Raw genomic sequence first — 16703 nt, 5'->3', positions numbered from 1 at the left:
GTGCGAACGAGGTGGGGGCAGGATGGGGTTGTGGAGGAGAGCCACACACAGATTACCACCTGCATGTCAGGTCATTTCCTCCATGAGTTCCTCTGAAAATGTTGGGTTTTTTTGCTCTGAATCACGCAAATACACTAAAAAGGAGCATTGCTGTTGTTGCAGTAAAGCTGGACGCATGGGGCCCCCACCACAGAAAAATTGAATGTGATTGATCTCACTCGCAGGACGATAAAGAACACCTTTGTCTGTGATGAATCTATGATCATCAGCATTCCACTGGGTAGCATCCAGCATCTTTAGGAGCTGATGCCTGATGTCAGCTGATGCCAGGACACTTCTACAGCGTGTTCAATGATCCGTTCAAGGTTCTTGTCATCAAAGGGGAACACAGAACTTCATGGGGTATGTTTAATTACAAAAATCATATAAATTAGTACTTTCTTTCCCTGAGTCATTCAGCCAAAGTTGTTGTTGACCTGTTTCTTTTTTGCTCTTTGTCTTGTTGTCCATCAAGATCTTCATAAAATAATAAATGGTGGTATGGTGTTTTTTTTACACAACTGATTTTCTTAACGTTGTTTTATATTGTGTATGTGTGTAAATGATTACATAGCACGTAAAATGAGTGACACGGTTTATTTTCATATCAATAGTTTGTGATATGTATTGTGCTGCCCTTTCCTGCTATCCAAATATAACTGTAGCAGGTCATTTGATCTATTGTAAAGACACAAAGGGTAGTAAACTCAGTGGGCTTATGGTAGAGTGTTTGCCCTAAGATGGAAAGACCCAGAGTTCAAATCCATCATACCAAAGACTCTAAACATGGGACCCAATGCCTCCCTTCTTGACACTCAGAAATAAGAGGTTGGATTGGGAGCTGAAGCCCCAAATGGTTCCCAAGTCTGGCTGTGTCTGCAGCTCACTGTTCCCCCAGGGGCTGGGTCAACTGATGTCTGACATTTCTGCCATTTAAACCTTTAATTCATCTGATTCTTCAATCCAAACTAACTTTTGAATTGAAAGCTGTCTTGATGAACATGGTAAGGAGTCAGTTCGTTTTGTTTTTTGTTTCCCATATATTTTGAATATTATCTTATATTTAAGGTTGTTGTTTGGTTTCTCTGCACTCTGCAAAAGCATGAACACTTTTGCTAAAAACTAACGTATTAATTTATTGCCACTTTGCATTTAGAAAGCAAACCTATGTAAAATTCTCATTTCTGTCATTTTCTGCATTATATTTTTTTGGGGGGTGAACCTCTCAATCTTTTTAAAAAGGATCAGCGTCCTTCAGTCACTTGCATTGATTAGTTTAGAGGTACAGCTATCATGTCAAGTTATATAAGAGATGGGACTAGAGGACTTGAAATGTATTGTCACAACAGCATTATGGTGCTCTCTGTCAGGGGTCGTACTCAGCACAGTTTGTATTATATTCCTATTTTATTTTCATTTTTAGTTTATAGGTGGAATCAAAGTATTTAAATTGAGTCTGCGAGTCGTGGGATGTTTCATCAGCCTTCCTCTGATATACTGGTTGAGTAAAGCCATGTGCAGACAACATTTTAATACTACGCCAGGAATTTCTGAGTATACAATGCACTTACTGGTAAAAACAGGATGAAGACAGTGTAGAATCATTGACCGTAATAGAAACTGTATTGCTCTGTCTCTAATCCCCTTTTGATTCTGACAATTAAAGCTGCTGATAGACAATAGAAGATTCAATGTGTATTCCCATACCAAATTGATTAAAAATGTACTATTATTTAAGAATTTCCTTAACACTGTTATTGTGTTCAAAAAATGTTACTTTTTTTTTTAAACATGTTTATTCATTTTTGGTTTTCATATTACCCCGTTATATCCAATGACTAAAAAGAAGTCCTTTTTATTCCACAGTGAGTCCACTCTGGTTTGCATGTCGGCAAAGTGAGCTTTGTGATCCAATGGAGATGTCTCTGCAATTCAATAGAAACTGGTCAACATCTTTCAAAACAGCTTCGTACCTCTGGGTTGAGCTAGCAAGCAGCCTTGCTCTCAGCAAATTTTTATGAATCCATTGGTCATCAAAAGCTGCAAGTTTTCTCTAATTCTGTTTTTCCTCATTATTATTAGACAGCCTTGTGCTATTTGACTTGATGGGAAAATCAACAAAGTGTTTGCAATAGAATTCATCGTGGTAAATTGGTGGTAAATAATAACCTATAACTAGATTGTTATAGAGTTTTGAAAAATTATTACATATGCATGTGAAATAAGGGACATGCCAAGTTTCATGTCTATAGTCTGTGGTTTTACTACACGGAATTATGACAGGTCATCTTATATACTCAATAGATACACATGCAAAAATAGACTTAAAAATGTAGAGGCATTCTGATATAAAAGTAATTCCACTTAAATTAAATACTGAATTTTAAAATAAAGCATGTGTTGATAATGCCAGTGAGTCAGTTCAGTAATTTAATTACCATTTATTTAGATTTATTTTGTAATTTGTGTATTTTGTGTTATACCCAACTACCATCCCCAGCTAAGATTGTGATGGAATTTTTTTTATACTAGTCAGTTTTTTAGATGGCAACATTGATTAAAAAGTGAAACGTTTGTTTTTTGAAACTTTGCATTTGTCAATCACACTTACTGCCTAATAATCTTTTTAATTTTTGGGGGGAAAAGTCTTCCGTCTTACTTGAATTCATCTGTTTTACAGTTTAGGGGTGTAATCATGGCATATATAATGAGTTTGTTGAAGGTTTTGTCACCTCTTTCCCGATCTACTGGTTGAGTGCACACAACTGTTTTAACACAATGGGTTGGGTAAAACTCAATACACTTTGCATTTTCCCAAATGAACAAAAATGCATTTACACTGGGCTGATTCTTTCACCCTATAGCAACCACACTAATGTAACAGGCAGTGAAACTGAACATTGGAGAGTGAGGAGAGTCAAGAATCAATCGCATGTCTGAGACATAAAAATAAAGTGCATTACTCTCTCTGTGTGTGTGTAGCTGTGTGTAAATCTCATCTGTTTAATAAAGCTGCAGAACAAAATGGCTCACAGACTTTATTCTAATATTGTCAGCAAATGTTTGAATAATTTATTTACAGATCCAACAATCCACGAAACCCCATGACTTTCAAAGTTTTCTGGTATTTGTGGTATTGATCCGCCTTCATTAGATAAGTGAATTTCCCCATTGTGGGTTAAATGAAGTCATCATCATTTATTATTATTAATTTATAGGAAAATACCTGTAAAAAAATTTTGATGCAAAATAAATTACGTTTTTGTTTAATGAATCTCTGTGATGCTGCATTTTTTTAGCCAAACCTTATTTTCTCCCCTAACGAAATGTTATTATAACATATAAAATATTTAAACTAAATGTGCTAATTTGCCCTCTTTTTGCCAACAACATTGCAAGACTTTTCATGTCAATTACAAAAAATGACAAAAAACAGGAACCTATGTGCAGAAGTCGGTCTTGCTATGCTGCTTATGTCTGCATTAAACGTGGATTTAATCTGAGTTATGAACTTGTAAATTAATAAAGTTATTAATTATAATTATCTAGATGGGGGGGGTTAACAACGATCAGTCCTGCAGACATGAAATAGGGTGTTTTGCTTATTGAACTACAGCGTTTCTGAAATCATGTGGAGTTTGTAAATTTACAATCTTATATGTAAATAATATAAAAAATTATCCAAAGGTTTTTAATAAAATACAAATTTATTTTTTGTAAATCCCTTCATAATCATCCATGTAGGATTAAATATATCAGACTGATTTAAGAAGGAATTTTTGGATTTACAAGCTACGTTTTAAAAAAAAAGTTGACTGAAAAAAACAAACTGCTTTGTAAGATTCGAATTCAAACAAATGAACTTGTTTATCCCCCCAAAATACTGAGTGCAGAATTAATTATAATAGAATCAGCTTTGTGTATGCCACTCAACAAAACTATTAAAGCCATTGAATTTAGGAAGCACCACTTTTTTGTGTTTGGCCAGTTAAAGTTCCTGTCTTGATTTAGGCGACTTAATTAGTAACAAATATTTGAACTTGTTTACTTGCATCGCTTTGTGGGAGGATGCTTTTTAAATTAAAAAACATTTTAAAAAACTGCAGGCATAAAAGAAGGTAGTTCTAAAAACTCAATTTGTGTGGAAAAAAATGTAATTCTTCATTACTCATCATTTCTACAATGCAGCGTTACAGTTTACAAGTGAGCAAAAGAACAACATGTACAGTATATACATGTGTATAAAAGTGGATCAAGCACAGAGCCCTGTGGTGTGCCAGAATTTTCTTCGTAGCAGAATATACTTTAGCTTAAAGTGCCAAAGAGGACCAGTTCTGCTCAAACAACCAGAGAGTGTGGTTCCTAAAGATCGATCAGCTACATTGGCCGGAGGAAGCCTTGTTTGTTTTCTCTCTTTTTTTTATTTTGTTTGATAAAACAAGAAACTTCACTTTTGACACCTAAAACTTTTCACTTCTGACACTGACTTGGCTCACTTCACTGTGACTTCCAGTGAAGTGCAAAAAAAAAAGAGAGATTGTACTTGATGATTAAAAATTTCTAGCATTTCAACAGACTTTCTTAAAAATGTGCATGCATTATTAAAGATGCTTGAAAAATGTTGTAGATCTCCTGTTGTAGAACTCCTGTTCTTTAAGATAGTGTTGCCACTTCCTCTTAATGTGACTTCACAAATGTCAACTTCCTCATCCTAAAACACACTGCTAAATTTTATGGGACCCGTTCTAAGTGTCTTTTTCTCCTGCAGCAACTTTGTTTTAGCTTGCATTATACCCCATTTGTATGAGAGAACTGATCATTTTAAAAGATTACCTAAAGGTCATTTGGTTGAAAAAAATTTTTTTTATATGTGAATGGTTTTGTGAGGGTGGGCAGGGTGGAGGTGTGAGGGAGAGTCACAGACAGACTACACACTTGCATGTTAAGTCATTTCCTTCATGAGTTTCTCTGAAAAAGTGTTGTTTCTCAGCTCTGAATCAAGCAGACACACAAAAATTACTGGTGTTGCACATGTTTTAAGAGTCAATGGTGTTGCAGTGAAGCTTGACAACAAGAGACACAGGCTGCTTTAATGCGATTGGTCTGGTTCACAGGACGATGAAGAACACCTTTGTCTGCGATGAATCAATGATCATCACCATTCCTATTGGGAGCATCCAGGATCTTCAGGACGGTCAGCTGATGCCAGAACACTTTTACTGCGTGTTTAAAGATCACTTCAAGGTCCTTGTCCTCAAAGGGAAAGCTCAACCTCTCGGGGTAAGTTCAACTGTATCGATAGAGGAAATTGTACCAAAGACTCACAAATGAGGTTTTTTTCTGTCTTAATATGGAAACATTTAACCAATACTTGCATTTTATTTTTTATTTGTTAAATTAAAATTAGGCAGCCCAAGCTATCTTTGGTTTGCTTCTTTGTGCTCTCACACCGGTTGTCCATGAGCCGTTGGTCAGGATATTTACAATACCATGCATTATGGTGAGTTATTTCACAGAATGTAGAAATTTGTAAAAATCTGATTATTTGTGTTTGTAAACTAAAATAAATGCTTTCTCCTTGTTAGTATGTGATCTGTGGTGTGCTGTCCTTTGCTGCCGGGAAGTGTCCAAACATGTCTGTGGTGAGTGGTCTTGTTTATTGGAAATCATTTTTTTAAACATTTTTTTCAGAAAGTGCATGAAAAATTGTTAATATTTGAGTACAAGATGATCCCAAAAGAAGCACTTATATTTCTGTTTTTGTTAGACTTTTACTAAACCTTTTTTTCCTATATTTTCTTTTCTCAGGCAAAGGTGTCATTTTCCCTGAACATCATAAGTTTGTTTTGGTCACTTTCAGCTTTTATTGTCAATCTCCTGCTGCTCCACTCACCCATGCTGGTATGTCACAAAACAGTTCACACCATGAACATTTCTCTGGGTTTGGATGTAACTTTATTCTATCTCACAGAGAGAGGAAGAGAAAGGGATCACATCACTGATAACGAGTCTGCTGGTTATCGAATTTTTCATCTGCCTTTACCTGATCTACTGGTTGAGTAAAGTCATTTGCAGACAACACTTTAATACACTGGTAGGTCATTCTTTCTATGCTTTAGTGTCACTCATGCAAAGAACAATAGTAGTTTTGATTCTCGTTCTTTACTCTGCAGCCGACAATCATTCTGAAACGAGGAAACTGACATTTGAAGACTGGAGAGAATCAAGAATCAGCCAACATGCATGTTGTACTTAGCTTGTAAAAATCGCCAATCGTTTTCATTTCAGATAAAATTGTAAAATGCCCACAGAGGTAAAATGTGTTTTTTAAAGCACACTTTTTTACATATGAGTAGAATGTTGTTTTTACCTCACTGCAAAACTTTTACTTAATTGGTTTAAAACAGCATTTTTTTCCACTTCATTTTGATCCTCCCTGTTTTAAGCATGTGCAGAATCATGTCATGATTGGAACAAGATGTACAATTAAGTTCTAAAAAAACTCTGGACCTAATCTTTTGAAAGATTTTGACATATTAAGGCATTAAGGTGATTTTTGTAAACATGATGTAAGCTTCTCAAATGCCTAAGTGTAAAAATGTGCTTGTTTTCTCAAAAAAAATGTCTCTACAAAACTTTGAATTGATTCTCAGCATAACAGAAAATGTATAGATTTTTTTTTACGTGGAATTTGTTGCAAATTCATTAAATATTTACTTGGCACTCATCATCAGCGTTTGTAAAATGTTTGCAAGTTATAACATTTAATTCTTATTTTTAATATCTAAATGTTAAAAACAATAAAGGCAACAAATGTGATTTTATTCAAATGGTATTTAATATTTTAAATAGTGATGTAATATTTATTTAAAATATTTTGTTGCAATAGAGATGCAATAGGGTTGCACGGTGGCGCAGTGGTTAGCGCTCTTGCAGCAAGAAGGCCCCTGGTTCAAGGGGGGCCTGAAACAGAACATAAATTGGGGACCTTTCTCTCTGGAGTTTGCATGTTCTCCCCGTGCATGCGTAGGTTTTCTCCGGGGACTCCGGCTTCCTCCTGCTGTCCAAAAACATGCTTCATTGGTTAGTTGGTTACTCTAAATTGTGTGAATAGGTGTGTGATTGTATCCCTGCAACAGACTGGCGACCTGTCCAGTGTGTCCCCTGCCTCTGCCCACAAGTGGCTGGGATAGGCCCTGTGACCCCGACAGGGACAAAATGGAAGAAGATGAATGGATGAATGAATAATATGTAATATGCATGCCCTAATTAGACCTAAGCCAGCTTTTTTTAAAGCAAACACCTGATATTATCTTGGAATACAATAGGTTTTTGAAAGATTTTTTCATAAGCTACAATGTTATTTCAAAAAAGTTTAAAACAAAAATAAAATTACAAAATAATATTTTCTGACTTAAGTGTTTTTACTTGCCTTTGCTTACGTTAACTCATTTGGGTTCACTTCTAAAACAACAAATGGCCACAAGAGGGCGACAAATTCGTTTTCAAAGTGTCACATGACATTGAGAATCTTGTTACCCAGAAGCCTCCAAATCGGCATCAAGCTAGCCTTTTTTAACAGTTAAAAATCGTAAAAAAAGCCTAGTAATTTTTGGCAGACATTAAAAACGTGTAACTTGTGTATAATTATTACATAAGGAGCATAATGCAGCATATCAACATGTGGTTAATCAAATCCAAATTGTAAGGTACATTTCATTCACAGTGCAAATCCACAAGTTTTAAAGTACAGTAACACAACATAAACTTACATTGGCAGCGAAAAACATTTTTTATTCCTTTTATTTAGGAAAGATAAAACTCTGTCTATGCCAAATTTACAAAATGTTGATGTTAATGTTTTTAATTAAAAGCAAGTAAAAAAACTCAAAGCCTTGGTATAAATTACATTTTAAAAAAAAGACACAACTAAAAATAAAGATACTATTGAAATTATATTCTATGATGAATATTAATGTATAACAAAACCAAATGAAATTTCTGTAGACCTAAGAAGTGCCCAAAGGGATAAACCATCCCAACCTGCCCCATTATAAAGTGTCTGGATCATTGACTGTATATGAGATCCCTCCATAATAATAAACACGGATTGTCGTGATGAGCGTCCACTGAGGTCCTTCACAATCCAACACAATCGCCTGCATTGTGAGTGGAACAATCCGCACATGATGATGATGTTTAAACTCTTCCGCTTTGTGACACTCCCAGTGAGGAAACCAATCAAAATCAAACGGAGAGTCTTCCTCTCTTTTAACTCTCATCTTCTCGCTGGGTACTCGGGTAGTCAGTTATGTAACTTTAAAAATCAATTCTTGCTGTTTCACGTCTGCTTGTCGCTGATGGACCGCCGCGCGCTTCTTTGAGGAGCGGCGTCTCTGCGTCCCGCCCGGCGACTATGGCGTCCGTGTATAGCGGATCCCACACCTTGAGCAAGGATGATGTGAACTATCGAATGCATTTCCGAATGATAAACGAACAGCAGGTCGAAGACATCACGATAGAGTTTTTCTACAAACCGCACACGATAACGCTGCTAACATGCACGGTGGTCAGTTTGATGTACTTCGCGTTTACAAGGTGAGTCTCTTCGTGCTAATGTTAGCTAGGTTAGCTTAGCTAGGCTAACGGGAGCGGTGATGCTGTGGCAGGTACACAGGAAGGTTAGCCAGTACGCTTTAAAGCGATTTATTAGCTTTGCTTTGGCTTTTACACGGATAACATTCCTTAATCCTTATTGCCATTAAAGGCTTAACTTAGGTTTGCAGCAGTACAGCTCGTTTTAATACGTTTAATCCAGCCCTATTTATGTTGACATTAGCTAAACCAGTTAGTTGAGGTATTTATCTGATAACTCATCAACCCATTTATGACATATATTAAAAGTCTTTGAGGTGCATTGGCATCTCTTCAAATATGTTATAAGAATGTGTAGTATTATATGTATTTATTGGTCTGAGCCGTAAAACGCAGTTTAGTGTCGTAAACTGGTTCATCCTTTTTCTTTTTTCTTCTTCATTCTGTCTGCAGAGACGATGGAAATGCTGACAGTAATGTCTGGGTGGGGCTGATTCTGGTCATCTCGTTCTTTCTTGTCATCAGTGTTTTGGCATTTCCTAATGGTGAGCTGACCACACAGCAGCTGCATGACATGACTGCAACATCACATGGAAAAATAAAATAGAAACTTAAAGTAGTGTGACAACACAGAGTTTGGAAAAACAATAATGGTATTTTCTATCTCAAATAATTTTGGGGGAAATAAATGGCTAAATATATGACATTCACACAGCAAAACAACATAGCTACAGCTGATTTAAAAACAAAAACAAATTTTCCTTCAGACTGGATAAAGAAACCTCATCTGGAAGAATTTAGGTTGAAAATTTCCAGAAGTTAAAGTTCAACAATACAGATTTTAAATTATATTGCTGATTTAGAAAAGTGCATTGTCATTAGATTTTTTTTTGGAATCTATTGTAACCACTGATAACTTTTTGATGTCATGACCCTCAAAACCAAAGCAATACAAATAAAAGATTAGATATTCAGAGGCATTATCTCTGCCCTCTATGTTTAATATTTTAATATGTTGTCTTAATTCGTGCGTAGGTCCATTTACTCGACCTCATCCAGCGATTTGGAGGATTGTGTTTGGTGAGCATTTGCTAAAGGGATCCAGGAGCAAAACGGATTTGAGTTGTTGACCTTTTCCCTTCTTAATGCCTCTTTTCTTTTGCGTCCAAGGTCTGAGTGTGTTGTACTTCCTGTTCTTGGTTTTCATCATCTTCCTCAATTGGCAGCAAGTGAAACAGCTCATGTACTGGTTAGATCCAAACCTGCGATATGCCAAGAGAGAAGCAGATATCATGGTGGGTGATGAACGTTCTCTGTTAAAATGGACTTTCCCATTGATTTACTTCATCCTTTTAAAGCTTTTTTTGTGTCCTACCACCTGCAGGAATATGCAGTGAACTGTCATGTCATCACCTGGGAGAGAATCCTCAGCCATTTTGACATTTTTGCATTCAGTCATTTTTGGGGCTGGGGTATGAAAGCCCTTCTTATTCGTAGCTACGGCCTGTGCTGGACCATCAGTATTACCTGGGAGCTCACAGAGGTATATAACCCTTCCAATTTAGTTAGACATAGACTCTGAAATATGAGTGTTTGTAGCTTTGGTTTAAATGGCAATCCTCTTGTGTTTGTCTGTCTTAAAAGCTGTTCTTCATGCACCTTCTGCCAAACTTTGCTGAATGCTGGTGGGACCAAGTCATTTTGGATATCCTGCTGTGTAATGGAGGGGGGATCTGGCTTGGTATGACAGTGTGCCGCTTTTTGGAGATGAGGACGTACCACTGGGGCAGTATCAAGTATGAATTTATGTTTTGGAAATTAGGAGGACTAACACAAAAGTAGCCTGTTTTTTTTATTTCTGTTTGTGGTTATTCACCTTATCTTCCCTTTTACATATTTATAAAAAATAGCTTGGTGGTGATTATTTTCAAATGTAATACTAATCCTTTATTTTGAAGGGTTTTTCATAGATACGTTTACCTTATGTATATAATGATACATAACCCTATGTATTCAATAAATAGTCATCTGTGGTGTTGATTTAATTTGTATTTGTTTACTGTTTAGGCTATTTTTTTTTTAAATCCATTAGCAAGAATTTTATCATTCTGCTCTGCTGTCCACCCAGAGACATCCACACCACCACAGGGAAAATCAAGCGTGCAGTGCTGCAGTTTACGCCTGCAAGCTGGACCTACGTACGCTGGCTTGATCCAAAGTCTTCCCTGCAGCGAGTGATGGGCGTCTATTTATTCATGATCATCTGGCAGGTGAGTCTGATTGAGGCCTCGTCTCCCTTTCCCTAATAGAGACAGAGAGTGTTGCTGTCTAAGGATGATCTGCTGTGTTTTGTTTCTCAAGACTCAATTAATCTAATCGGATCTTCTCTTGCTAAGAAGTAAAGCCGTATTGATCCCTGTAATTCAAGAGTGTCCTGCTGCTGCCGTATTAGCAAATCATCCCTTATAGTTAGACTAGGTAGATTACCTCAGAGCCACTTCCTGTACTAAGAGACCTATAGATGCCAAACTTCATTCATTTCCTCCAAGTCAAATATCTGTTGTCGGGTATATCAGGAGGGTTCCAATATAAACAAAAAGCCAGATCATGTTGTTATAGTGATGTCATAAATACATTTTATATATAAATGGAACCCATAAGACAACAGGAAGGTATCACAAAACCTGTCCCTCAGCCCAACAGGCAGACTCTTTTGAAATGGAGCTCAGCAGCAGTAGAAAGCCCTTTTCCAACTTAATAAAAGCGTTTTCCCGTTTATTTGTAGACTCGGTTCAATTCAAAAACTAAATTAATTTCTAAGTTGTTTTAAAATGTTTCTGTTAACAAACGTGTAAAAAAATAATGTTTTTTGTCTTTTTCAGCAATCAGTAAATTGCTGATATCCAAAAATAAACTGTACAAAAAGCATTTTTTAAAACAGTTTCCTTTGAAAGATAATCCCATTATATCCGAAAGGAGACCATATGATAACATTGACAGAATAGCTTTGGTTATGAGACAGCATGTAATCGCAGCTTCACAGATTTTATTTATTTATTAACATTGCAGTTAAAAGAAAAAGGATTTAAAGTATCCAAGGTGCAAAATAAATTTGTGTGAGCATGCATTCTTTCATTGATTGTTACTGAAAACCTCAAAAGATATCTTTAAAACCACTGATTATATTATGCAGTCTTGTTCATCTCCACTCCACAATCCAATATTACCTCAATGCCCAAATAGTGTAGAATTCTTATTTTTTATGAATGTATTACTTCCATAAGTAATAAATTCCAACATTGTTTTGAAGTTAAGACATTGGACATATTGTTTTCTTGAAGCGTCTTGTCATCTGCCATCAAACATTCATGGACTTAGTCAGACCTCTTCTCTTTTTTTAGATACAACTACTATTCCCTGCTACCATTAACTCTAAAAGCTTATTTGTTTAACTTTTATATCTGCATTTATACATTAGTACTCTACTCTGTGTGATGAACCTTATTCTCTACTGATTTGTCTCCCGTCAGCTAACGGAGCTGAACACGTTTTTCCTCAAACACATCTTCGTTTTTCCTGCAAGTCACGCTCTTAGCTGGTGTCGAATCCTTTTCGTTGGCATCATCACAGCTCCAACAGTGAGGTACACTCATGCTTTATTCTTTATTTGACTAATGTATTTACTTTTTCACCGAAAAAAACAAAGCAAGTGAACTTTTTGAAAGCTTGTGTGTTTTTTCTTTCAGGCAGTATTATGCATACCTCACAGACACACAGTGTAAGAGGGTTGGGACACAATGCTGGGTCTTTGGGTAAGTGATGGTGTGGTAGTTTATGCTTGTTTCATCTCTTATTGGAGTCCTAATGTTTGTTGTTTTTGTTTTTCCCTCCTACTGCACTGCACAGGGCCATAGCTTTTCTGGAGGCGTTGGCATGCATCAAGTTTGGACAGGACTTGTTCTCCAAAACCCAGATCCTGTATGTGGTCCTTTGGCTGTTGTGTTTGGTAAGCCTCATTCAGTGTCATAGTCAGGAATGTTTGTTCAAAATATGAGATTTTTTATTCTTAAACCATCAATGAGGGTCCTTGCTTCACATCCATCTTTCTTTTTCTTTTTCAACATCCCAATTCTGGTTTAAGTTCCTGATTCTCAGCGGTTGATTTGGCTTTGATATTCCTGATCTTTTTTCAGGCCTTCATCACATTCCTGTGTCTGTATGGAATGGTGTGGTACGCGGAGACATATGGCCCGAGAGAAAAGGTACGTTTCATAACATTTATTTTCATGCATCTTATGCAATCTAGGTCATTTAATAAGAGTCAGAAATTTGAACTTATTGAGAAATACAACGTTTTATTAAAGGATTTTGTGATTTTACACTTTAGTCATTTTTACCGAATGGGTTTATTGAATGGTTTGAAGAAGCTCTGAGTCCTTTGTTTCAAACTTGTAACTAAAAAAAACCCCAACATATTTAAAACTTCCTTACATGAGGCAAGATTTATCCCTAAACAGGTCAGGTCAAACCAGTTTTCAGTGTTGTGGCTGTAAAGGTAGAGGTGCACTGCTTTACTCTTTAGAGACCTGCTCCAATGAAAATCTTGTTTTTTCTGGTTAACATGTTCTTAAGCATTTTCCTCATGATGGAGGACTTATGTAAGAGACTTGAAGATTAAAACTGCATTTCTGAGTTGCTTTATTCAAATTGCAATGGATCAGGCGCAGGTAAAAACTCGCCGTGTGAAAAAGCTCCCAGTTGTGGCGGCCAATTTCTCCCTGCTCCGTTCCATTCTGATGCATCCAGTTGCGGACAAATAGATCCATGTACGTCTTCATTTTTTTCGTCTGATTTGGCATATGGCTCAGAACTGTACGGCTGGACAGCTCCAATGTTGCTTCGCCAATTTTGTTGCACTGGTAAGGTTAAGTTGGGGTTGTAAGCTAGCAGGAGAGAGTGTAAACAAAGGGATGATGGGATATCAGCAGAGGATCCCGCTCACAAGTCAGAGGCAAACTTCTGTTGAACTTAAAAAAGGACAGTTTTATTTTTATTTTGGCTAAAAAAGGCATAATCATTATTTTAAAAAAACACGTGGAACAATTTTACAAAAGATTCAAGTATAGTTAGAGTGGGACTTTATTATCAGAGATGTCACCAGCTACATTCAAATAACACACTCTTTGACATACCGTGATATCTCTATCATTCCTGATGTGGAGAAAAGAAGCTTTTCATATCAGCCTTGCAGCGATATGCAACACATTACAAACTTACAGTGTTGCCGCTTTCCTCCGATACAGAATCACCTAATTTACATCCATTCTTTACAGAACTTCACTGTAAAGTGTTGCATATCAGCGCGAGGCTGCTTTCTCCGCTTCAGAATCCGCTGAAATTACGTTAAATGTGTAAACAGCTAAAGAGTAACAAAGTGGAAAAAATACTGGAGCCAAAGCTCAGCTGTTAAAGGGTTAACAGTCAGCTGCAAACCCACAAAAAGCTCATTTAGGTTTTCTATGGATGAAGATGACAGGAGCCTCAAAAGATGCGGTCCAACTCCAGCTAAAATAGACTCTCTATAGCCATGAAAATATTTTGCCTTTTCTTTCCCTATTGTGATTCTTAATTGGATTTTTTTGTGTGGATATACTGCTATGTTTTAAAACTAAATGTATTTTCTCCTAATCTTTACATTTTTAACAAATGTAAGTTAATAATTACATTCAACTATTTTTTTTTGTGCTTGATTGCATGTATAGATATTAGCTTGCTTGAATAATTGTTTGAAAGGTTTTCAGTTTGATCTTTATTTAGTTCCACTACAGTTTTTAAAGTTTTTGCTGAAAGAATGACTGTTTGTTTATTTCAATAAATATTGTCTTCTGACTTTATATAATAAATAAGATCTAAACCTCTCCTGTTACATTTAGTTGAAATATTGTGGCAGAACAAGTTTAAAGCAGTTTGACTTGAACATTTCTTATTTTCTCCCTACATAAACATAGCCTAGCTAATACATTGATTTGCCACATTGATCAAAAGTTAGGTTGAACATCTAGGACTTTGAAAAATAAAGTTAGTCAAGCCATGAAAAAGTCACCGAGTTTTTCTCAGATCCATCAGTAAACAAGAACAGCTAACTGTTACATGAACTCTCTGCCTGTTGTTTGACCGTTAACTCTTGTCCCCTCACAGAGCTACTCTGAATGTGAGGACAGTAATTACACAGAGTCTCCTGAGCACGTGTCAGAAGAATTTAAAGGTACACATACATCACTTTTGGTCAGTACTGTGTAATAGAATTGATTTCTTTCATATCCATTTTTCAGGCAAAGTAGATGTGGATGGTGACAGTCCTGCACTGAGAAGAAGAGGAACAGGCTCGGAGAAGTCCAAATCCATCAATGGCTTTGACAGCCAATAGTGATTGAGGACAAAGACAACTGTCAATTGACTGGAGAGCCAAGCTTTGGAAAGGGGGGGTAAAGATTACATAGGTGGAACAGGAATCCCAAAAAAACGACCCCACGCCAGAGAAGAGTGGCACCAGCAGAGAACAAGTGAATGAGCTGATCCATGTAGTGTTATCAGGACTGCATAGAGGCTTAGGTTAATGCAGATGCGTACTGGTGTTTGCCCCAACGCCAACAAGGTCCTCTAACGGCTAATCCCAGGTTTCTTTGATTGACAGCAACCGTGTAGGAGTAAAGGAATAAAAACTGCCTATTCTAGATGTGACTGCATGCTCTTTGTGGCTGGTATTACACTTTCAATATAGTAATTGTTAAAAAATAAAAACTGTACATCGGACTGGTTGACACCAGCTTTAGCTACGGTTCAGCACATTTCACTGTTAAAAAGCCATGATTGTGAATTATTCACTTTGAGTTAGAACCATTATGTTTATAAGACAGAAGTCCTTTTGCATTTTATTTACAAACATTTGTCTCTGATTATCTATATAACAGTTGTTCCTGTTTTTAACTGAAATATGGGAAGGTTTTCAATTCAAGGCCTAGCTGTCAGGATCATCAGCGGAGGTTTTTTTTTTTTTTTTTTTTTAAGACATGATGTAATGATGCAAAGCACAGTTGAAGCACTTTGCAGAATGTTTCCGGTAAGACTGTATTGATTTGTAATGGTTCAGTATTTTTGTGGGTCATTGTGATTTTGAGTGACTTCCCCGTGCCCCCCCCCTCCCTTTTGTGGCTGCTATCATTTTTATTTGTACATTTTACTGGAGTGACAAAAGAGGGCAATTATTCTCATTATTGCATGTGTCGTCGACTTTTTTCCTGTTGGTGTGTTAATGGCATTTTTAATATACAACTGCACGACTGCTTCCAATCAAACGGTTTGGTCCAAACTTGTTCTAGAGCCGCACATCGCTTGCCTTTTGTCGTCATGTTTTTTTATTTTATTTCACCCCTTGTGCCTGTTATTGCGTAGAAATTTGTTTGTGTGTGTGTGTGTGTTATCATTTGTGTGTGCTTTGTTGAAAGTCGATGGTCTTTAAAACGATCAGTATCATCTCTGAACTGACACGGCCCTCACGATTCTTGACAATCCAGTCAGTGACTGAAGAACCGGGCTCGTGTTTGACTGCAGGCATTGGAAAGGGTACACTGTTTGTGGAGTTGGATTGTTTGTGGAGCCAAAAAAAAAAAAATTCAGAAAAAGATTATCGCTGTTGTGAACTGTGAATTATGGCAGCCCATTAAAAAGTTTTACATTTCCTCAAGTGAATTGTGTATAATTTCTGGCTCAGGAATTAGATTGAAACCATATGTTATTTGACTTTAGTCTCTATTCTTTTATTTTTTTTTACCAAGAGTAACTTTGAAATGTTCTTCCTGGAATCCAGAAGGGCATTGTGCTGCAAAGAACTTCTGGATTGGCTGACTGGAGCACTGTCCAACCGGGCTCAGATTTCCCTCAGTCTGCACACTGTGAAGCTCAGACTGAAATAGCTGTTTCAAGTTGACCTACACAGGATGGTTAGATTTTCTTGTTTTGAATTCAGCTCCAGTAAAGCATTTTATTGTGCAACAAAAAAAGTAGTATCT

General features: G+C 36.6%; 2 protein-coding genes across 2 annotated transcripts; both read left to right on the top strand.

Annotated features, from left to right (window-relative positions):
- The first annotated feature begins 251 nt into the window (after positions 1–251).
- LOC144984449 (uncharacterized) lies at positions 252–6435 on the top strand. Its single transcript, XM_078932812.1, has 7 exons — positions 252–402; positions 5154–5319; positions 5447–5539; positions 5625–5681; positions 5848–5940; positions 6011–6133; positions 6213–6435. Exons 1-7 carry the CDS (start codon positions 398–400, stop codon positions 6240–6242), a joined length of 567 nt encoding a protein of 188 aa, XP_078788938.1. The 5' UTR covers positions 252–397; the 3' UTR covers positions 6243–6435.
- Positions 6436–8200: 1765 nt separating this feature from the next.
- Positions 8201–16378, top strand: ptdss1a (phosphatidylserine synthase 1a). The gene is made up of 13 exons (XM_023964655.2): positions 8201–8637; positions 9088–9179; positions 9670–9714; positions 9805–9929; positions 10019–10177; positions 10279–10430; positions 10763–10904; positions 12165–12277; positions 12381–12446; positions 12541–12640; positions 12828–12896; positions 14833–14899; positions 14967–16378. Exons 1-13 carry the CDS (start codon positions 8456–8458, stop codon positions 15059–15061), a joined length of 1407 nt encoding a protein of 468 aa, XP_023820423.1. The 5' UTR covers positions 8201–8455; the 3' UTR covers positions 15062–16378.
- The last annotated feature ends 325 nt before the right edge of the window (positions 16379–16703 follow it).

Source organism: Oryzias latipes, chromosome 16, assembly GCF_053564925.1.
Source record: "Oryzias latipes strain Hd-rR chromosome 16, Olatipes_Hd-rR_3.1".
Classification (NCBI taxonomy): Eukaryota; Metazoa; Chordata; class Actinopteri; order Beloniformes; family Adrianichthyidae; genus Oryzias; species Oryzias latipes.
The sequence above is the reverse complement of the archived record's forward strand: the minus strand, read 5'-3'. Positions and strand labels throughout refer to the sequence as shown.